This window comes from Orbicella faveolata, unplaced genomic scaffold, assembly GCF_042242905.1.
Source record: "Orbicella faveolata isolate gen_17 unplaced genomic scaffold, um_ofav_v1 contig_47, whole genome shotgun sequence".
NCBI classification, from domain to species: Eukaryota; Metazoa; Cnidaria; class Anthozoa; order Scleractinia; family Merulinidae; genus Orbicella; species Orbicella faveolata.
In genome coordinates this window covers 15934446-15958770 of record NW_028301577.1, presented here as the reverse complement: position 1 = coordinate 15958770, position 24325 = coordinate 15934446, and the positions used below count along the sequence as shown (strand labels likewise).

At 37.7% G+C, this 24325-nt stretch overlaps 1 protein-coding gene across 1 annotated transcript; it reads right to left on the bottom strand.

Moving 5' to 3' along the window:
• Positions 1–1420: 1420 nt before the first annotated feature.
• LOC110058214 (peroxisomal sarcosine oxidase-like) lies at positions 1421–23563 on the bottom strand. The gene is made up of 9 exons (XM_020764816.2): positions 23334–23563; positions 15920–16068; positions 15199–15412; positions 10755–10884; positions 9849–9901; positions 9245–9397; positions 4583–4741; positions 3705–3780; positions 1421–2854 (listed from the first exon to the last, which is right to left on the bottom strand). The coding sequence occupies exons 1-9, from the start codon at positions 23445–23447 to the stop codon at positions 2718–2720; spliced, it is 1185 nt and encodes a 394-aa protein (XP_020620475.1). The 5' UTR covers positions 23448–23563; the 3' UTR covers positions 1421–2717.
• Between the last annotated feature and the right edge of the window lie 762 nt (positions 23564–24325).

Below are 24325 nucleotides of genomic sequence, written 5' to 3'. Positions count from 1 at the left end.
ACATACATACATACATACATACATACATACATACATACATACATACATACATACATACATACATACATACATACATACATACATACATACATACATACATACATACATACATACATACATACATACATACATACATACATACATACATACATACATACATACATACATACATACATACATACATACATACATACATACATACATACATACATACATACATACATACATACATACATACATACATACATACATACATACATACATACATACATACATACATACATACATACATACATACATACATACATACATACATACATACATACATACATACATACATACATACATACATACATACATACATACATACATACATACATACATACATACATACATACATACATACATACATACATACATACATACATACATACATACATACATACATACATACATACATACATACATACATACATACATACATACATACATACATACATACATACATACATACATACATACATACATACATACATACATACATACATACATACATACATACATACATACATACATACATACATACATACATACATACATACATACATACATACATACATACATACATACATACATACATACATACATACATACATACATACATACATACATACATACATACATACATACATACATACATACATACATACATACATACATACATACATACATACATACATACATACATACATACATACATACATACATACATACATACATACATACATACATACATACATACATACATACATACATACATACATACATACATACATACATACATACATACATACATACATACATACATACATACATACATACATACATACATACATACATACATACATACATACATACATACATACATACATACATACATACATACATACATACATACATACATACATACATACATACATACATACATACATACATACATACATACATATATCCCAGGGGGGATACTCCCCTATAAAGTGGGCTATATAGGTATGTGCGGCCCCAAAGGGTATGGTCATAAATACGGTATCGCTTTAGCCATTCTGGTCTTATATAGGGTAAGGTTCTTGTACTCAAGTCTTAAATTGGGTATGTTTTTTAGAAAAAGCTATTTTTCATCACCATCAACAAAAGCCCTTCAATCTTATGTTTAGGGCAACTGTGTCAGCCGCAACGGTCATAAATAGGGTATCGAATTTTTGGTCTGGTCACAAATAGGGTAGAGAAAATCACAGATTTTGGTCTTAAATAAGGTAAGGGTTTTGGAAAGCGTGCCACACACCCCCACCAAATTTTTCCGGGAGTACCCCACGGGCACATATCACTCACCCACTACGTACGTTTTCGCAAAGTCTAAGAGTTATTTTTTTTTGTCCAGGCCGCCAGGTTATTGCAACTTCAAGCGGATAAACAACCGAGAACCGAGACGACACCAGGTCTATACATAAAAAAAGCTGTTTTTTGTTTTCTTTTTTCGTCATGAGACACTTCAGTTTCCTCTCAACCCCAAACTTTATGACAAGCCCCATAATAATTGCACGTTTCTGAAATGACACTGGTATATCGTAAATTTGTCGACTTTTTACAGTGGAATCGAACTGAGGGAAGCCATTCGGCCCACTTATTAAAACCCACTAAGAGACGTTTTTGAATGAAAGCAGTTTCTGATAAAACATAACTCTTCTACTTAAAATATATACCAGAATCAAGTAAGATTCAGCTTAAAATGTCGTTGTCAGTGTCTTTCCTGATCAGAAAGTAGCTGTGTCAGGGCATAAGCACCGCTCTGGAGCTCAAATGCCTCACAAGATTTATTCCAGGAATATAGAAGTGAAGATATTTGTCCTCAAATCCCACAAATTTGCTCGAGCTTTCTCTTTTAATACCACGTGTTCTACGAAGTAGAGAACGAATCAGGGTACACCCTACTTCACGCGCATTTTGAAATGATGTCCAGTCCCGCTAATAGACCTTATCACGGTTTTCGGCGCCATCTCGACGGGTAGGCAAAGCGGTCAGAAATTACAGTGTTTGTATGGGAATCTGATGGCAAGTAACTTTTTCCAAAATTGAATTTTAAACAATTTGTGAATGGCAACGTTAAAATGCTAGGTAGAGGATTGTATTCACCAAGTCTGAAGGATATAGCTTGGCTAGAAGACGCTCAGTTAATTTTTCTGATTTTTCATACATTTCTCTGCAATTTTTCTTTCCAGCGAACCGCGTCTACCCAGCCAAGATACCCCTCAAGATGGCGTCGAAAACCGTGATAACGTCTATTTAACAATTAGACCTTTCGCCCGTAAGGGCTACGGGTCAATAGCCCACGAGGCGAAGCCAAATGGGCTATTGACCCGTGGCCCTTGAGGGCGAAGGGTGTAATTGTTAACAAAATGACCGCCGCTTCTTGGCGTTTTCGAAGTGTCTGTGAAGGGGGATTTAGATAAAGTTTTGAACGACTAGTAGATTTATAGTAAAACAATTAGATTATTCGCTCTCGATTTCTATACGTGATAGTTGACTCAGGCTGCGCCCTCGTCAGCTGTCACGCGATAGAAACCTCGAGCTCATAATCGAGTCTCAGCTCTCTGTGAATCATAAATATTGAAGAGGGAGCAAAACTTGTTAGACGTATAAAAATGTTTGTCTTCAACAGTCTATAGTGAAGATTTCCTTGCTAAATGGTTCGTAAACCTGGAGAGTCTGAAAGGCAGCACATCATACAGCACCTTCTCACCAAGCGCCATCTGTGACAGGATCTTACCAACAACAGGCGCCATCTTAAAACCATGACCTGACAATTAAATACAATCAATCATTTTCACATTCAATTTAACATAAATGTTGCGGTGCGTCTGTTCGGGGATCACTATTAATGGCCACTCAGCTGTGTTCTATTGAAAATGTCCCAATCTGATTGGTTTATCTGATTGGTTCCCTCGTCGTTTTCTATTCAATGAGAGACAACGATCGCGCGCGCGCTGCTCTTGAAACTGAAAATTATTCTTAACTTTGGGCTTAAAATTACACAAAATTGTAGGTTTTGTTCTTTAATCCTTTAGAGTGTCTACTAAAACTACTAGACTACTCGCCCTCGTTTTCTATGAACGATAGAGAACGAAATGGCTCGTCGCCTTAGGGGAGGTTGGCGGGAAAAAACTTTTGCTTTCCCTGAACAGTGTAACTTGGCGAGAGAGAGCAGACAACGTTTGCTTAAATAGGCAGAAGAAAACTCTAAGAACACAAGCGGCATTGACTTTAGACCATTGAGGTGTTACAATCACGCATGCCAGCGTAATGCGCACACCCTAGTTTCGTGGTTAAGTAGATAGTGAGAATATGCTGTATTTGGTTTCAGTTCCTGGGGCCCGATTATTCAAAGTTGATATCTTCACACCTTCGCCCTTTGACTTTAAACGAGACAAAGTAATTCTTATAAAGCCTGAACTAGCAATCACATTTTTTCTTTTAGTGAGACACTAACCGTAGGTCATGATTACCTGTCATTACCGTGTGCACTACAGTGGAACCCCGTTAGTCTGGTCACCAACGGGTACAAAAATCTGGCCGTAGTAACGAGATGGCCGTTTTAACGGGCTGACCGTATGGCGGGTTTCCACTGTATGTGATAATCATTCACTTACCTGAAAAACCAGCCCCAATTACAATATTCTGGAATTCAGGGTGTCTATCCAACACAAACAAGTGATCAGGAGTCAGCTGTGACAACAAAGATGCAAGAATTATTTAGACAGTTGTTGGGGGCATGGGGACTAAGAGATTGACACTCCCTCTCCCACCAAGTTTAAGCTGGTACCATTTATCATGGGACATAATGTCGAGATATAATCTGGAGATGGAGCCTTCTTGACCTTAAAGTGCAAGCTTTTCTTTTAGTCAGCACAAAACGGACTCTGGTCAAGTTTAATTTGAAAGTCCTCAAATCAAGGACTTCTGGTGGTTTTCGGTCAAAGCCGATTGCTTGATAATCGGAAATGAACACTCTTTGTACATGCTCACCGAAAAACCGGCTCTGAGGAAAAGATTGGGGATGGAGAGGATATGTCAGGCGGGAATATTATTACATATACGTATGTGTGCCACATGTAAAACCAAAACTTCATGTGAAGAGGTTTTTTTAATATATTTAAACAAAATTATTTCTTCATTTATAGATTCACTAGATGACAGTTTTTCCACTATAGCGCGGGGATGGAGTACAGAAATGGAAACGTACCTAGTACGCAAAACTCATCTAACTGCATGGAGAAAACAAGAAGCCTAGAGGGCATATCCCCAATTACTAAACAACTTGTTCAGAAAAGGGGGAAGCAATGGGCTTCACTGGGAGGGTAGGGGTGGGTTAAATACAGTAATATAAGAACTGGACCATATCTAGCATCCTTCGAAAATTTCGCAGAACAACTTAGTTGCTGACACACTTAACTGAAGAGTGATGTTTAAAAGGTCAGTCAATATTTGCTCACAGAACTACAAAAAAAAAACACTACGGATAACTCACTGAATAGATACAAGTCTCCACAATACTTGGCTGTGGTTTCACACCAGGAAAGTAGGATTTAATTACTTCTGCCACTCTTTCAATGTTAACATCATTTTCTTTTGTTGAAGCATCCCTGTAGTCAGGATTAGATATCTCGACACCATGGTGAGGACAAATCTGCAGGAAAAAAAATTCATCACTTATCTCCATTCCTTCCGTCGTTTAATTACCAATCTTTGTCAGTAGTTTTACTAGCAACCTTTGTGGACGTTTTTGGTGTATGTATGGAAAACCAGAGCACGAGTTCTCAAGCCACTCCAAGGGATCAGTGGGTTAATAATAAGGAAACATTTTTGTGCATAGAGGTGTGGCGCGGTGACGGTTTAGGTCGGATAAAATTATCTGAAAACACTTGGATGTTAAGGTAAGTGTTCATAATGAGGGAGACGCCTCATTCTGTAATAAAAACCTCACTGGCTTAATATTAACCTCTTACTAACCAAGCATGAATGCCATACTGGGGAATATTTACCTGAGGTCGTGGCAGTACTGACGAAGCACAGCCAGGTCTATTCTAAAACGACCAAGGGCTAATATTGCCCAGTATGGCTCGAGCAAGCTAGGTTAGTAAGTAGTTTATTATAGGGAACTCAAGGGCTTGCTTGTTTATTGAATTTGCTGGCTTTGGAAAACAAAAAATACATGGCTTATAACCGGTTCCTTGCAAATGACCTGTATAGTGAAATCCCGACCAAGAAATAACCAATCAGAACATTCTGATTTACCTCAAGACTAACTTGCCATATATTCAAGGTAATTAGAAAATAGTCCTAAGAAAATACGCACGCTGATTGGTTAAAAACCATGTTTCTATTAAACGATTAGATTATGAGCTCGAGATTTCTATCACGCATAGAAATCGAGAGCGAATAATCTAATTGTTTTAGTATAAATCTGCTAGTCGTTCAGAACTTTCAGCTAAATCCTCTTCACAGACACTTCGAAAACGCCAATTTTGTTAACAAGAGCACACTACTACGCTACTCACTATCTATCACAGAATAGATAGTGAGTAGTGTAGATAATCAGGGAACGACATTCGTGATAGAACGCTAGTAGATTTATACCAAAACTCGATAGAAACACAGAACTAGCACGAGCTGTTGACGTGATGATGGCGCGAGCAAAGAGAATTTACATTTTGATAATCAAAGTTAACAAGTTGTTTTCCTTTTTTCGTCGCGGTGTTTTCGAAAAGAAATAGAAAACATGTTCTCCGTGTTTCTATCGAGTTATAGAAACACTCGTGAAAGTTTGGGAGAACTCGAAAGGACTGTGGAAACACTCGCCTGCGGCTCGTGTTCCCACAGCGTTTCTCGTTCTCCCAAACTTCCACTCGTGTTTCTATTTAACAATTAGATTACGAGCTCGAGATTTCTATGAGGTGATAGCTGATGAGGCCGAAGGCCGAATCAACTACCACCTCATAGAAATCGAGAGCGAATAATCTAATTGTTTTAGTAGAATTCTTACTAAAATTACTTCAAATAATGGTTTCCAATTATTTCTTGACGTATTATTAAACTTTGCGCATGAAAAAGGTCGCTCGGATTGAATTGTCATTTAAAATTGAAGTTGTCTGCGCGCATCAGTTTTTCAATAATTTCAACTTTTTTAAATGTCAAGAAACCGTGAATGTCCTTCATTTTGACTTCTCAGGAATTTAATTACCATTTGCATCAAAATTTTCCTCCAACACTTTGGAAACATAGGCACGCAAGGCGTGCAAGAGTTATTTTTTTGTGAACTATAAGTCTCGGAGATAGGAGCATTCATGGAACTGTTTGCAGTAATGATTTGGTTGATTTGACAAGTTTTTTTGGTTGCGATGTACAGCAAGAAAGAAACTGCGAGTTTATGATGTACATACGATGTTACATCGGTAATGGTAAGATAACTAAATAGTAAGCCATAAAATGTTTGACTGAACAAACTACAGTAATCTGACACGTCTCCAGATTAATGTAGATACCATCTTATTTTCTAACAGGCAATTTTATTCGTTCTTTGATACAACCCACACTGTGATTGGTCTGACACGCGCACATGCATAACTCCCTCACTCACCGATCACGTAGCCCTTCCCCGGGGAAGGACTACGTGATCTTATATGGACTATATAGGTCTGTACGGCACCGAAGGGTATGGTTTTTCAGCCGTTTTGGTCATAAATAGGGTATCGATTTTAGCTGATTTTGGCCATTTTGGTCATAAATAGGGTACGGTTTTGCACTCTAGCCTTGATATGGGTATGCTTTAAGAAGAAGCCACTTTTTCATCATTATCGAAAAGAAAATCAACAAAAGCCCTTCACAAATTTATATGTTTGCGGTAATTTAACATTGGTTTGAACTAGGGAGCTAATTATAACGCAGGTCTGAAACAGGGTTTTGATTTGAGGGTCAGGTCGTAAATAGGGTTTCGAATTTTTGGTCAGGTCATAAATAGGGTAAGGAATATCGCAGATTTTGGTCATAAACAGGGTAAGGGTTTTGGGAAGCGGGCCGCACACCCCCAACCAATTTTTCCGGGAGTACCCCCTCGGGAAGCCTTTCAGCCCCCAAGAGGAGTTTTTGCTCAAAAATACTCAAGTTACACAACGCAACAACACTACTTCACCGAAAATTTAAAGAAAGAGAAAAAACCTCTCTGACACGTTGAAAGTCTGATTTAATTAAATTGCACTTTAACTTGGTGCCACACAGTCTTCAAAGAACATTTGAACAGTTTTCATACTTTTTACCTTTAAAAATAGCGGACTGGAAAGAATGTCATAAAATGCCCATCAAATAAAAATATTAAACTGCTACTGCAGAGACGTAACAACACTCTAGAAAGGAAAGCTTCTTTTTTGTTTAATATCCTGGGAACAATAGCCGATAACTTGTAAGCTCTAATTGAATTTACTCCCATATGAAAAACAAAAGTGTCGAGTTACCATTTGTAACTAAAAATAGCAAACATCTCGTGGGAACAAGTCGCGACGATTCGTCAGCTCTAATTGAATTTACTACCTTGTGAAAAACAAGAGTGTCAAATTACCCATTGTAACTAAAAAATAAAAATATCTCGCTATATTTGCATGCAATAAGAACAAAACAATCGTTACCTGCACTTACTATTGTAAACGTTAGAACTGCTTCAAATCTAAATAGTCCCGTCTCCTCTAAAACATGTCCTAAGAACTAGAACCGACGATTCGTGAAAACAAAAGTATCAAGTTACCCTTTGTAATTAAAAATAAAAATAACTCGTGCCATTTGCCTACTACTCATGAACTGCTTCAAAACTCAAGACTCATCTCGTTCATAACTAGCCACCATTACACTGAAAATTATGCACTCTAAAACAACCCAATGTACGTATGTAACTGTCACACTCCCCTCCAAACCGGACTAAAAATCACAAACCGGCAACATACACGTCACTCTTTATTTTTCAATTACCAAAGTCCTTGTGTTTATACATACCTTGTGTTTCTCACGAATCATTTACCTTTACAACAAGAAATTTGATTGGCTGTTCATAGTAGATCCAATCTGATTGGTGTGACATACATACATCTCTCACTCACTCACTCACCCATTGACCCGTCCATAACATACCCGACGCGCCAACTAAGAGGTATTTTTTTTACAAAAAAATAACTCAAAAACGAAAAAACGTCGCCATTTCCTAAACGATCTCCAGCCACTGCACACTAATGGCTGATAGTGTTCAATGGCTCAGCCAATCGGATTGCAGCATTTACATTAGTATACTAGTAGAATTCTACTAATAAACAATTAAATTATGAGCTCGAGATTTCTATCACGCATAGAACTCGAGAGCGAATAATCTAATTGTTTTAGTATAAATCTACTAGTCGTTCAAAACTTTATCTAAATCCTCTTCATAGACACTTCGAAAACGCGAAGAAGCGGCCGTAATTTTGTTAACAAGGGCACACTGCTACGCTACTCACTATCTATCACAGAATAGATAGTGAGTAGCGTAGCCAATCAGGGGACGGCATTCGTGATAGAACGTTACTAGATTAATACTAAAACTCGATAGAAACACGGTACATGACAAATCAATGAAAAGAAACATTAATGTAAGGCAATATGCCAAAAAAATATGTTTGAGTAGGGGATTCAGGCAGTTCTCCAGGGTTAACTTTTGTTTTTCTTTTTTTGGATAAAAAGCATGTCATGGATGCATACAGGATGTAGAGGAAGAGGTCTCTTTGATTGGATTATATGGTCTCAGTGGGGTATAAGTTACCATAAGATATCTTCTAAGCATTAGTGAAGATTAATTTTACGGCTAAACTACGGAATACAGGGCCACTTTTAATCATGCACCAAAAGAGTCGGTTCGTTTGGCTCGTTTGCTCCTTTGTCATCCGCTGCCGAGCCAAACAAGCCACTAAATTATATAGACCCAGGACTTTATGTGTATATATATTATTCTTTGCTCTTTTATCCACTGCCGAGCCAAACGAGCCACTAAATATATAGACCTAGGACTTAATGCAAATATAGATTATTCTTTGTTCTTTTATCCACTGCCAAGCCAAACGAGCCACTAACTATATGCACCTTCAAAAGTGGCCCTGTATTGTGTAGTTGATTTTACCTTAATAAGACCAGGATATTCAAAACCTGGAAATCCATAGACATGTATGTCTCTTCTTCCACAAGAAGCACAAAATATGAAGCAAGGAAATTTGTCAGGAGAGTACAACTGAGGCTCAACTACAGGCCAGTAACAAACACTCATCCTTTGTATCTGTTAATAAGAAATTGAGCAACTGAAATCCAAAGGATAATCCATAGTGTTTTATGGGATGAGAAGTGTTCCAAAAGAACCTAGAGTGTGAACCTCTAACACTAATATAAGACTGAAAATAACTTTTCATTCCATCAGCATATTAAATTTTGCTCAACAATATTGTATAAGTGCACAGATGCCAAATGTCTCCCTTGCCCACCCCTGAGTTCATTTGAAATTCACATCTGCCATCTGAGAACATACATCAAGAATGTACCCTGATGGCGAATGTCCTGGACTAAGCTAACCAGACAGTGTCACCCTGAAAACCCTTCCTGGGAAAAAAGTTTAAACTCAGGGCATGATAGGATGTTTTTAAGAATATATAATAATTATGCTAGAAAGATACATGTCGCCTTGTCAAGTTGGGGTGCTAAAACTAATAATTACCCTGTGTAAACTGACTTACAGAAAGTGGTATTGTAACACCAAGAGGCTTCAGAACTCTGTTTACCCAAGGACCTACACAAATAAGACATTCATTAACACCTCATTTGAAGACAAGTAATTAAAAAACTAACTTATTATGTCTTTTTGTACTAGTTAAACTGTGAATACCCTACATAATTCTTTAAAATAGTGTTGTAATAAATAAGAACCAAGGAAAATCCATAAGAATAAAGCAAGTGAGGGAAAATGCTCTTAGGGAAAAGACTGTATTTATAGCAAACACAAATCAGTTTTCACAGAATTCCAAGGATATCAACTGACTGTGGCATTTTGGCCATTTTGTCTCAAATAGGGTATGGTTTTTTGCACTCTAGTCTTGAATTCAGCATTTTTTTTAGAAGAAGCTACTTTTTCATCATTATCAATAAATCAATGAACATAAGCCATTCACAATGCCTTGAACATTATTCTGAACTAGGCAACTAATTATAAGACAGGTCTGAATCAGGGTATTGATTTAAGGGTCAGGTCTTAAATATGGTATAAAATTTTTGGTCAGGTCATAAACAGAGTAGAGAAAATTGCAGATTTTGGTTTTAAATAGTGCAAGGGTTTTGGGAAGCAGGCCACACACCCCACCCTATTTTTCTTGGAGTACCCCCCTCCCCCTTGAAAAATGTTACTATGTGTCTCAGGTGTGTCTTGGGAGTTGATTGATGCATTGTCATTCTCAGAGTGGAAACATCTGTCTGGGAATATGGTGATTTGTAGACTACTTGCAGTCCCTCTATTATTCTAAAATCTGCCAGGGAAGAACACATAATACTGAGCTAGCAAACACTCACTCAAAATACAAGAGAGAATGCTTGCAATCAAGGTGACACATAAATGAACATACTTTAATTTGTACATAAAAGAGTCTTACCAACAGTTATGACAACACTTTTTGCTTTGTAAGATTTCTTGGTAGTGTGTATGCTGATAACAGAACCAGGTTGAATATCTAGTACTTTCTCACTGTCATGCAAAATTCCACCAAATTCCACAAATTGATCCTTGTAAAACAAAGCAAGAAGAAAAATATTAAAAATGACCCAGCCAGAGAAAAGCTAATGACTGTACTTCAACATGCACCTAAATATGAAAGTTACACATGTTCTATAGTATACAGCCACCCTTAAAGAAAATTGTCTTGAAAAGGAAAAAACAATGGCCTGAATATTATCACCTGTTTCAAGACAAACCTTCAACATTCTTGTATCATTTGGTTTGTTATTAGCTTATGGTTAAAATATTTTAGACCAGGCAGTTTTTCTTTTGCAGATTCATAAAACCATTGCTCTGAGGATTAATTTGAGTTAAGGCAACTTTGTATCTTGCAAAAGTAGAGTGGTAAAAGAGTTACGAGTGATTCACACTATTGCGTTGGTCTTGCCTGACTAAGCTAAGCAATCAGGTTAAAAAACTCATGTCACAATGTCATAAAATCAGAAGTCAGAGCAGCAGGGAGGGCAACCAGACTTTTTTTCGGAGCCTCCAAGGTGGTTGAACCCTGTATCTTTATTAAATAAAGTCTCCAGGAGCGGCCCACACCTTTGCTGACAAAGGGGGACAGAGAGGCGAAATAAGGCTCTCAGGGGCAGCCCATACCCTCGACGGCCAAGAAAGCCAGCTCAGACCTTTTCTTTAAAGTAAATTAGCGGCCTCAGGGTGGCCCACATCCTCGCTGGTCAAGGGTTTTTTGCTATTAATAACAAAGGTCTGAGCAGATTCTCAAAACAAGGTCCAAGTTCTAATTACACACATACGCTGGTGTTGGTATACAAAATGCCAACTGGTTATGATACGTGCAAATGGCTTGTGAAAGGCAAAACACAGCTTTGCAGAAGAAGTTGTATGAAAGACTATTGTAATGATCATAGGGTGAAACTGAGGAAAGATCCATGCTCCCCATTACTGTGCTTAGGGAGCGGAGTGGGAGTGAAAAATAAATATCAGACGTGTACTTGTTGTGGCTATGGCAGATTGTATATACGTGATAGAGATGGTTTGAAAAGAGAATAGTGTTGTTTGGGCGCCATAGAAAACTCCATTTAAAGGTTTATGGTATTTTGCAGGAGCTGTCATGGGCTCCTGTATTTTGTTAGGATGAGATATGGGTCGAGGGCAAAAAGGGCCAATTGATCAAAGTTGAAAGAAGCCAAAAATTATCAAAGATGAAAAAAGAGAATCAGTTATTTGGTGGCATTTTTGGGCACCGAATCCTGATAAAACAACAGCTTTCTTTTCACCAGATGATGTTGTTGATTTTATGAAACAGATGAATCTCCAGCAGGTTGCTAATATTCTTCTCAAAATATAAATTTAACGCGCTGAAAGCTGCCCAAGTCCTGGGTAAAATAAGGAGTAACAGAACACTCATAACATTATGTCTCTGAATTCATGGCTGCTTCAAGGCTTTCGTCTGATGTGCTGGAATTGTTTTCGCACAAAGAAAAACAAAAGGCAGGAATTTTAAGTGTTTTATTTAAAACAATTGCAACGAAGTGTAACATTCTGGCTCATTCTGACACACATATATGATAGCGGTTCTGTCACTGGATTTTGGCAGCAATTGGAGTCCCTCAGCAGAAGGGTATTTTGTTGTAAACTAAACATTAAAATCAAAAGGAAAACAAAAAACAGACAGACTATTGTTCATCATCATCACTGCTTGCTTCAAAAGCTACCTCAAGGTGATGAATTTCTTCATCTAATAGTTCTAATAGTTCATAATTCATGCCAAAAGGGTGTATATAACTTTTTACGCTGATTCTTATTTTTTGCAGGATTGACCAAATTTTTGGCAGACTGACTTGTTTTGACATGAAAAGCATCGTTGCATAATTGTTTTTGTTGATTTGCCCTTTGTTTTCAAGAAATAACATCTGCAAAAAACTCAGTTTTCCAAAGGTATCTTTTGGAGATCTTTTGTTGAACGACAAACAAAAAAAACCTTTTGTTTTGCTAAACAATGAAGTCACCAGAGCGTGGCATTTGCCGCTAGTTTTATTATTCATATAATTACGCTATTCTCTTACTGTTGCTTTGTTAGCGCAAGCGAATATTAGGCACTGAATGTACCAGATTCAAGTTTGTTCAAATCTGTCGTGACACCAGTTCGATACGAGGTCACTCAACTTTTTTTCCGGTCTATTTCTCTACTTCTTTCAAACATGAAAACATCTATTGAAAAAAACAGTGCTGTCAAAACTGCTAAAATTAACCATTTAAGTTCGCGTTGTGTCGAAATCCTCCTTCGAAAGATTCACTCCAAAAGATGCCGCTTGGAAAAATGAGTGTTTTTGCATACGTTATTTCTCGAAAACAAAGCGCAAATCAGCAGTTGTGCAAGCAGAATATAATGCCAAAGCAAGAAAGAACTTGTCTTCCTACATTTTAAGTCGTAAAACATGAACCTATGCAAATCCAGTGGAACTGAACAGTTAAACAAACAGAATCTGACACTGTAGCAAGAAAGAAATTGTCTTACTATGTTTTAGGTGGAAAGTATGAACCAATGCAAATACGTGCTTCAAGTATTTGCACACCCTTTAATGTCCTAAATTTGATCACGTTAGTGGTTATGTAAAAGAAAATGAAAAATTGATGCATGTTGAGTAATGTGCTGCTGTTATTAATATCCTTTCTTTATTTCTATGTGCTTTAGGTCTACATAAGCATTGCTGCTGCTTACTGAAATTACCCCAGTATGTATGGTGTAAAGTTTCTATCAGCTCAATTGTTTGACTAGGATTTGTAAAGATGCGTGCCACTTAGGAAAAAATTCAGTATCTACAGTAAAGTATCTTTTTTAAAAAAAACTCCTGAAACTGATGTTTTTATTTTTGATCAACACTCACTATATGTATGTGTGTCTTTGTGTGACGAAATAAATATTGACTCGAAGCCACTGATCGGATCAATTGCAGCCCAGAAGAAAACATCAGGATGAATTTACAAAACAGTTCGTGAATGTGGACGAAAGCAAGTTCTTTGCACAAGTTGATGTTGATAAAAAGCAGAACATAAGTGCAGGAATATTTTTCAAAGAAGATACAGGATCTTTGCAGAGCGTGTTTGGCTCAGACAGAAAATACTGGAGCGAAGAAATGAAAAATGCTCTTGATGTGTTGGGTGTGGCAGGGTTTCCCAATCAATTGTTGCCAATGGGCTTCAAGCATGAAGAAAATATTCAACAGGGAAACAAAAATGTATGTGACTCCTGATTAATATTTTATGACAAAATTCAGAAAAATATTTCAAAAAAACTTAGACACACAGCAGTGGCAGAATCAAAACAATAGATGGCTGGTCCAAACATGAGATATTGGCCTCGACAGCTCAATTTTGCTGTATTCTGTTCTACAACGGCTTGTGGTATCTCTCACATACATTGTGTATAAGACCTTTTTATATCTTTCACGTGTACTTCACTGTCAGGTGAATTTTGTACCAGCTAGGTGGTATTCAGAGCATAAGTGCTGTCCCAGATATCCAACATTCAACCAATTTAATAATCATTATGATCATGTAGCCTCATACAAGAGGTTGTGTAATGAGTTGGGAATAAATCCGTCACATGATTTTCGCTTCACACACAGAGCAAACCACAGTCTGGGAAGCATATACATTTATACTGCAAGGGTGGGTGCAGTGTAAACAGAATTTGTATATCCAGAGTTCAATATTTTCTCAGATTAAGGTGGCAAGGCAATCAAAGGAAACCTGACATGGAGCCAGATGACATTGCCTCTCATCAGTATGATTGGTTTGCCCCAAACACAGCCTCTGGTTTGATGCAGGCAGGAATTTTGTATATCATTAGTCAATCAAAGCATTTGTTTACTGCATCTTGGGGTCTACATGTTAAGTTGAAAGACAATCATAAATTTATTTTTTGTCAGCACGTTTTGTGGTGGTTACATTTCATATTTGACAATTATTATTCCACGAGCATGCGTTAGATATGAGATGATAAATACATGTAGCCAACGAGGCACGTAGCCAAGTTGGCTATAATCATCTCATATCCAACGTACAAAAGTGGAATAATTGTTTTATCAAAAACACCAACAAAATATACAAAACTACAATAAAAAATAAAAACGCCCCAAGCCAAAAAATTACGTGTATGCTTGCCACATTTGTACAACATGGTATAATTGCTCATGTACCATGATGGCTAAGCCAATGAAAACTCTTGAGTTGCAATATCTAATGATTCAGTTTTTAACAATTTTTATTAGACTCCACGCCACCCCTGATATACCCCCCTAAATAGGATAAAATACAGCTGTTTGCATAGCAAGACTACATAAAGCACTTACCTGCAGCGCTTTAACAGCACGATCTGCCTGAATTAATCCACTGGTAGGCTCTAATGCCCCACATTCCTCTGATGATACAGATAATCCTGGAAATCGTTTGTTGATCTCTTCTGCTGTAAGCTGCACACATTCCTGTCCTACATCTCGCACATTGCTAATTACTTGTGATACATCAGCAAAGGGTGGTTCATCTACTGTCAATAAACCACACTTCCTGAAACAATGGCATTAATGGTTGATTAAAATTACAAATATATATATATATACATTTAATAGCTTTTTGGTTTTCATGGAACTACTTCCATGATAATGATGATGTCATTCTTTGTATAGGAAATCACACCCTAACATTATGTTAATAATGAGCCATTTATCATATGAGTGAGGACTAAGTTTTTTAAAAGAATACATAATGATCATTCAACAAAATTAGTTAAAACATATTCTCCTGCCAGTACTATATGTTACAGGTGTAAGTTATTATTTTTTTCTTTTTGATCTCAGTTAATTTTTGATTTCAACTTTATGCAGGTTGTTTTCTTTGAGTCACTTTTTTCAATTTATCTCTTGTCAATAATAATTATTGACTAGGGATAACACCAACACACATATCTGCACTTTCTGGTTAAGAACTTAAAGTTGTTTATTAAAGCCGTGAGGTATTGAAACTTGTGGTCTATTGGGAAGAGTGAAATAAAATTCAAACAAAAACCAAACAAACCTGATAAGGGCTCTCCCAGCCTTTTTTTCAATTTCATCCCACATCTGAAAAGCCTCTGGCATCAATGCAGTATGAAATGCCTGTGAATAGCCGTAGCGTACTATTCTGCTTTGACCATGTGAACTGCCACGTGAGTGGGGAAGTAGAAACTAATAAAGAAAACAGGATTTTAATCATGTATAGTCTTAAACAGTCAAATCTATACTAAGCAGATAGACTGTAAAGCAGACACAAAGATTTGAAGTTTGTGCAATCCACACCCATCTTAAGTATGGCTGGTAATTCTCCAACCAGTGATGTGAGACACACTTGAGTCAACATTACAAAAATATGTAGGGTGCATTTCTTTGGGGTGATCTAGATCTGGATCAGTGATCCAAGATCACTCCAGATCTTGGCACATCAAAGGAAACAATGAATCTGTGACTAGAGTGGATTCATTGGTACCTTTGATGCACCATGATCTGAGTGATTGTGGATCACTGATCCTGATCCAGATCACCCCAAAGGAATGCACCCTTAATTTTACTTTTAAAAACTTGCTTGATGAAACAGAAAGAGAAATTCATTCCAAACTAAAACAACAGCAGAAATATTTTCTGAAAATTGCAGTGAAATCAATGACTGGGGTAATAACTTGGCAACTTAAAGTTTTGAAAGAAGTAAATTATGTGATCTAGCAAGCTGCTAAAGATAAGGTTGAAAAATTTGACATAATTTGCATAAATGACATGATAGGCCTTATCACGGTTTTCGACACCATCTTGATGGGTTGGCAGAGCTGCCATAATTACAGTGTTTGTATGGGAATACACAATTTGTCAATTGCAACATTAAAATACTAGGTAGAAGATTGTATTCACCACGTTTGAAGGATGTAGCTTGACTAGAAGACACTCAGTTAATTTGTCTAGTTTTCTATTCATTTGTCTGTAAATTTGGCTGGGTAGATGCGGTTCACGGGGAAAAAAATATAGACAAATGTATGGGAAATTAAAAATTAACTGAGAGTCTTCTAGCGCAGTTACATCCTTCAAATTTGGTGAATACAATCTGCTACCTAGTATGGTAAAGTTGTGATTCATAAATTGTTCAAAATCAATATTTAAAAAAAAGTCATCTGTCATCCGATTCCTGTACAAACACTGTAATTTCTGACTACTTTGCCTATGTGGAAAGATGGCGCTGAAAACCGTGATAAGGCCTATTGCCTTCTCATTACTGACCATTGCTTGCTAGTAAGACACTTCAAGAACACAAAAACATGATATATTCACATTAAGTAGAAAGTAGAGAAAGCACAAAATTTTCAATAGGTCAATAAAGGTATAAATAACTCTTGTTAAGGATGGTGTCTACTAAATACAAAGGTTTTTGCACCAGGTTAGGATCATGTGGAAAAAGTAGATCTTTGCAGGGTTATTGGAATCCACAAAGAACAAAGTGGCTGCGAGCCACTGAACTTGGAAAATAAATTATGATAGGGTGTTATGAGGCATTGCTCATTAAGGAATCGAACTACTTGTGATGTGAGGGCAGTCTAGCTTTCGAACAAGCCCATAAAGCCTTCTTCCATTCAGTGCTGTGTTGTGATATTTGCAAAACAAAAAAGTTCAATGTTAAGAAACTGTTTGTTACTTAGGCCTGCCTACATGTTTTACATTACATGCATCTGTACATGTCTTCCTTGTGCTGTGGTCAAAAATGGCAAGATCATTTTGTTTGGTCAAAAGTGAGGTATAGACTGAGCGAAACACTTGAGCCTGCGGTACGTAAATAAAACATTAATACTTTCGCCTTATGGTAACTTATGTACAAGCAGCTCAGTGTGATAAGCGCTGGCCCACCATGCGAGACATTAGGAGTTCGAATCCCACTGGTGACTGCTCATTATTTTTCCGTTTCTTCTTCATTGTTTTTTCTTTTTCTGTCAAAAAACCATTTACCAAAAGGTAGCGTTTAACAGAAAGTGAAGGAGTGAAGGAGTGAAGGAGTGAGGGGGTTATGGAGTGAAATGGTTCCATCACTACAACTTGGAAAATAATAAATAGAAAGACTCTAGCCACACATTTTTTCGAGATATTTAGCTTTGAATCTCAACAAAAATGCTGACATCAGCATTTTTCTGAAAAAAGAAGAAAAGGGTATTTCTTCACAGATTTCCTTAGAATTCACCTTTACATACAGAAAAGCAAACACATTTATAAAGATCTTAATACTGCATGGTAAATGGTAATATAAAACCATTTTTGATATGTTTTTAATAACAAAATCGTTGCAACAGTGCTTTTAGCATCTCTGACAGCATTCCTCTGTTTCAGCTAAAATACAGTCTAACCCACGCAAAATTTTTACTGAGATCTCATCGAGATTAGCAAGATCTTGCCGAGATTGACGAGATCTCGTGGTAAGATTTTCTACATCTCGCCGAGATTGCCAAGATCTTGCCATGATGTTCGAGTCTTTCTAAATCTTGGTAAGATCTTGGCGAGATCTTGCCAAGATTTTGAAAGACACAAGCATATTACCAAGATTGCCTACATCTCGGCGAGATCTCACGGAGATTTAGAAAGAACAAGAATCTCGCCGAGATCTCGCCAAAACTGCGAACGTCTCATTGAGATGTTTGCAGTTTTGACAAGGTCTTGGCGAGATTGTCGAGAATAGTTATAACCCAAAATCATTCCTAGAGGTTCTGCATTGAAATAAACTGCAATGTGGTTGACCACTAGAAATTATGGTTTGTCTTTAAGCCATTAGGAGCAGCCTTACCTTTGAGTTACTCAATGAGTTCTTGTTGTGGGAAATTTGTTTGTTAGATGTTTTTACTTAGTTACCATGGAAAGAGCTGCTTTGTTCAAGAAAAAGAATTACGGTAAACTAATTTCAGACATTTCATTGTGAATGTGAGTAGCCACAAGAGGATTCGTGGACTGAAGTCTGTATACAAAGTGCAAAACTTGAGCAGTTGATGAAGATAAACCTTTTCATGACATTCGCTTTGAGGTGACCTTGTAGCCAAGCCAAACGAATTGCCTTCAATTCTTTGCAGTTCACAGGTTTATTTAGACATCAGGTTAATTACTAACCATAAATCCTTGAATTAGCACCTAGGGCACTTATTCCAAATTTAGGAGAAGACAGGGGGTCGCTTAATTGGGCGGGGGGGGGGGGAATGCTTGTTAAATTTTTCCCAAATCGTGGCCTGACATGATCATTTTTTAATACATGTATATCATATCCATTTAAACAGCAACATTAGCTGTTTATCAAAGTAAAAAGCTGATCCTAAAGTTTAAATCGTAGCACCGTTAGTACTTGAAATTTTTGTTTCCAAACTTAAGGTGTTCACAAACTGAAACAATGCACAAATCTAATACTACACAATGAAAACTACATCCTTTGTTGTCTCATTACTCTTCCACGAAATGGGGGGAGGGAAGGGGGGGCACTTATTCAAGGGGGGGCACTTATTTTCAATTTTGGCTGATAGCAGGAGGGCTTTTTTGAAGGGGGTCCATAATTGAGGAGGGGGGGACTAATTCAAGGATTTACGGTATTCTTGTTTGCTCAATGTAAAGTACATGACAACCTGAGAATAAAGGTTAGCTCTCCTGTATTTCTAGTTTCAGTAAATTAAAAAATGACAATTTTCCTCTCATTACATGTAGCTAAGTGAAGTGAAGGTGAAAGTGTCTGATACTGTTAAGCTTTTCTGAACTGTATGTGATGGTCTCATCTGTCGGTAAATCTGGTTGTTTTTGACATAGCGGAATCAAATTTCAGTGTGTTTATTTTGTATGCTAGAGACTATTTCTCTCAAAGAATTTATGATAGCTGCATTTTGACATTTTGATATCTTGGCAACTTCCAGTTTCTTGGGGAGATTTTTGGCCTCCAAGATTTTGATATCTTGATGAGAATCTCGGCTAGAATCTTGGCGAGATCTTACTTGAAATCTCGCCAAGAATCTCGGCGAGTTTTTGGCCGCCGAGATTTCAAGATCTCGCCGACACCTTGGCAAGAATCTCGATGAGTTTTTGGCCGGCAAGATCTCACCGAGATCTTGGCAATCTCGCCGGCCAAAAACTCACCGAGATTCTCACTGAGATCTCTTTCAAAATTTTGCAGGGGATAATACCTTTTGCTCACAGCCAGAAACTAATCACATATTGAATAGGCTTGCCACTTCCATTTTACAACTTAAAATGTAGGCGTAGCCACATGTTTTTTTGAGTTATTCATTTTTTTTGAAAACTTTTATGGTGCCCGTCACATTTTTTCCCTGTCACCTCCCCAGTAAGTAAAAAATTTGCATATCTCACTTTTATTTTGTGCGCAAACTATGCCATCTGTAGGTACATGTTTACAGTTGGATTTCAGTATAATTTTCGACAGATAACAGCTAGTTTTTCAGCTGGAAGGAGTTAACAATTAGTAGTTAAGCCTTGGTCAAACAGTGCATGATAGTCAATGACAGTTGATGATAGTTGGTGAAAATTCAGGGATTCAACTATCATCATGCACCGTTTGACCAAGGCTTTAGTGATATGCCACTAATCTGGTAAAGTATAGGTTCATTAACCGCGCGGCCATGGGCCGAGCGCAGTTCTAGGTTTACCCGTGGTTTATTTTTTTTTTGTGTATTTTTTTTGTCGGTGACCAGACGCAGACCTCCGCTCGGCCAAACTTTGAGTCACGCAACGTGTGATGTTTTTCCGCCAGAAGCTGTTAAAACATAAACACACGAACAATTTTACGGATATTGTTTTCTTTTTTGTGGGTAAAATATATTTTCTTTTCGCTTTATCAAAGCGTTGGATTTAAAGGGAATAATAAATACGCTGAAAAAAGGTATTACGTCAGCCATGGAATGCGCTGACGTTGCAGCTTTCACTTTCGCTACGTGACAAATAAGATCGTGTTTACTTTGCAAGTTTATTTCGGCAGAAGCGACGGTGATTAATTTATTTGTAATTTTGCAAGTATTTCTTGCGGTTTTAAGCAAATGAAGTAAATCCTTTGACTGTTTCATCGCAGCGAATTCATAGATCGGAAAGAAAATTAAATATTTGGAAGCCAAGCAAAGAACGTGTCAGAACGTGCAAAGATTACGTCATTGATAGGGAAATAACCACCGTACTAAAGATAGCCGTAGATAACGCAATTCTTGAATTATGTGACTCGTGTGACTTCTTTGCTAACCCTTAACTCAAGGGAAAAAACAATTAAATTTAATCGTGACTTTAAAGAAAGAAAGCGGTTTGTAATAGTGTTCGTATCTTCATGCCCATACATATCCCGAAGAAACTTCCAGATTAAGACTATTACGTCATCGGAGATGTCACAACGGCTACGACTGATGGTGCGATAATAGAGTTTATGTTGATCAAGTGTTGTGATGTCTACAGTAATCAATGAATCATCAAAGATTGCTTTGGAATATGCACTGCGTTGCGACTGTAGTACTAAGAAAACAGTTAAATTTTAAAAGCGCGGTTATAAGATCTAACAGATCTTCTTGTTTTTTTTCGACTTCGGTGCGAGCAGACCCAAGCTTCCACTCGGCCAAATTTTGAGTCACGCAACCTGTGATGTTTACTCGCCAAAAGCTGTTGAAACAATAAATCTCATCTTTCACGGGAATAAATTAAAAACCCAGCGCTCGTCAAAAATTATATTTTTTCACCAGAAATTTAGCTCGGAACATATACATATTTATATTTGTTTGAATCGTCGATGAAATGACCTTTTCCGGATATTTTTTCCTTCGGGGTCAACCGAAACCTCAGATTACAAAATCACGCCGAACCCACATGTTGCAAAAAAATCTCTTCAAAACCCTGACTTCGAAGCGATATAACACTTCAGCGTTAATAGCTACCACACATCGGCAGGCGGTAAATCTATTCGTTAACAATCCAACTTTATCGTGTTAAAATTTCAGCGAAATCGAACAAAACCAGAATTAATTAGGATTTTTTTGTGACCTCACTTCCCAGACTTGTCCTAACAAAGGAAGCAACGGTCGCCCATAGCAACCGAAAAACACGAACATAACAAAGCCGACGTTTCGGCCAAAAAACTCCACAATTATCGCCTGAGAGTTTAAACTTGAATGGGAACATCTTTTTCGAACCTTTTTCAACTGATTTAGACGAAAGACTGGCCTCGGCGGGCTACAAAAACGACAAAGAGAAAAAACAGAACAAGACAGCAGAACAAGCCGATAATATTTCATCGCGTGGCTTTTGACACGAAAACGAAAATACAGCTTACTCCTGGATAAATTCAGCCTTAGAAGCCAGCAACCGGTCCCAAATTACTTTCTGTATCCTTACAAATGTCCTGATTTCCATCTCCGAAAGATTTTGCCCCAATTTTGAGCAAATAAACATTTCGCCGGGGGCGACCGCCATTACGGTGGCTTGCATACTAAATTAGCTAACTTAACAAAATTCTCCCGAGGGGGGGGATACGACAAATTTGGTGAGAATCAAAAGTAACGCCAATTTTCTGTCACGTTTTCAATCTGTGGTCACTGGAGTGACCAAAATCGATACATCGGTCGGGATAGGGTTTTTTTATGACTTGTGTGACTACTTTGCTAGCCCTTTACTCGTGGAAAACACCAATTAAATTTAATCATGACTTTTAAGAAAGAAAGCTGTTGTTAATAGTGTTATTACTGTGTCATTGATATCGTTCATGCCCATACATATCCCGAAGAAAGTTCTAGATTAAGACCATTAAGTCATCGGAGATTTGTCAACGGCTACCACTGATGGTGCAATAATACAGTTTGTGTTGATCAAGTGATGTGATGTCTACAGTAAGAAGAGAATCATCAATGACTGCTTTGGAATGTGCACTGCGTTCCGACGGTAGTGCTAAGCGAACAGTTAAATTTTAAAAGCGCGGTTATAAGATCTAACAGATCTTCTTGTTTAACTTGATTTGATCACAGTAGGAAAATTTTGCTTTCATTTTAGTCATGTACTTGGTAGCGTACTTGATTGCATCAATGTAAACCCCAGCGCACACATGGTGTTTAAACCATGCCTTGCGTGATGCGCAGAACATGTGCGCACTAACAAAAGTAGGCCAATGTTGCGCGTTGCGTGACCAAGGAGATGGCTTCGTGATTTTCACTTATGTTTGCTTACGGATAGCTTTTATTTGTTGGAAGGGCCAAAGACAATATGATGCAATTCTTTTTAAAACAAGTAAAGCTAAGTGCAAGGAAACAGTGAACCTGACGTTCGCTGTTGGGCAATCTCTTCAGAGCTCTGCAAAATAATCTTAACCTTGCCGGATCCTAATCTAAAACCGGACTGGAGAACTAAGCCTATAATTTATAAAACCAGTTATTATGCACTGTGGTAAAATAAACTACCAATATCATAACGCGTACCTGCTCCAAGAGAAGAGCTTTCTTCCCTCTTGAGGCGAGGTATCGGGCTGTTGAGCTTCCCTCCACACCAGCACCTATAACACATACATCGAATACATCTCCAGCACTTGCCATGTTAACTCACTTGTAGTCAGTACTCCAGGTATGATCCCATGAAATGTTCTCAATGCTTCACATTCACAAGCGGCAGTGACAGGTGGCGGATAGCGGGTGATCAAAATACAAACCACTCAATTTTAATATCAATTGGCTATAATAATCAAAGACGATTTCGATACAGATACATTACAAAATTTACGGTCAGTGTAAAACGAAGACTGCGGACTCCAGACTGCGGACCGGGGATAAAATGCAGACTGAGGGTAAAATGCAGACTGCAGACTACTTTCTACCACATTAAGAGTTAACCGGCGTAAACAGGCTAACCGCCTGGGGAAAATCCCATATAAATAGGACGGGGGTGCTCGCCGTACATGTTAGGGCTTAAAAAGGGCGGTTTTGGTACCTCTTAGGAGCCTCAAAAGGTCCACAGTGGAAGCTTTTGTGGTACCTTTTAGGGTATTGAGCCCAAAAAATATGACACGAGATAATGTGTTGTTTTACAACTGTTTAGAATTGGTACCTCTTCCAGGGGTGAAAAGAATTTCAGGTCATTAATAAGTGTCACACATGGCCATTTATCGATTTAAATATTTCGTCCTCATTTATCCCTTTTAATTTCTTATTATATTTATTGACATTCTTAAAGTTGTTATCACTTTGTTGCGATGGGCAGACTGTTGTCTTTATTCGGTAATGGCCATCACAGATTTCCTTTTTTTTTTTCTATTTTTGCAATTAAGTTCCTTCAGTTATATGATGCCATGCGGATATTTGACGCCTTCATTCTTAGTATACGTTTCCTTCTTCGATTTCATATTGCACAATCGTTACATTTGGCCATTTCTGATTTCTAAAAACAATATTGTTTAGATTTCATTGCTTTTGTACCA

What these genes read in the sequence shown, in the direction of transcription:
- LOC110058214 (XM_020764816.2), bottom strand. Translation starts at nt 23,447, where the DNA reads ATGGCAAGTGCTGGAGATGTATTCGATGTATGTGTTATAGGTGCTGGT. An exon ending in GTGCTGTTAAAGCGCTGCAG is followed by an intron (nt 10,885 to 15,198) that starts GTAAGTGCTTTA and finishes TTGTTTTACAAG; the next exon opens with GATCAATTTGTGGAATTTGG. An exon ending in AATTGGGGCTGGTTTTTCAG is followed by an intron (nt 2,855 to 3,704) that starts GTAAGTGAATGA and finishes TTTAATTGTCAG; the next exon opens with GTCATGGTTTTAAGATGGCG.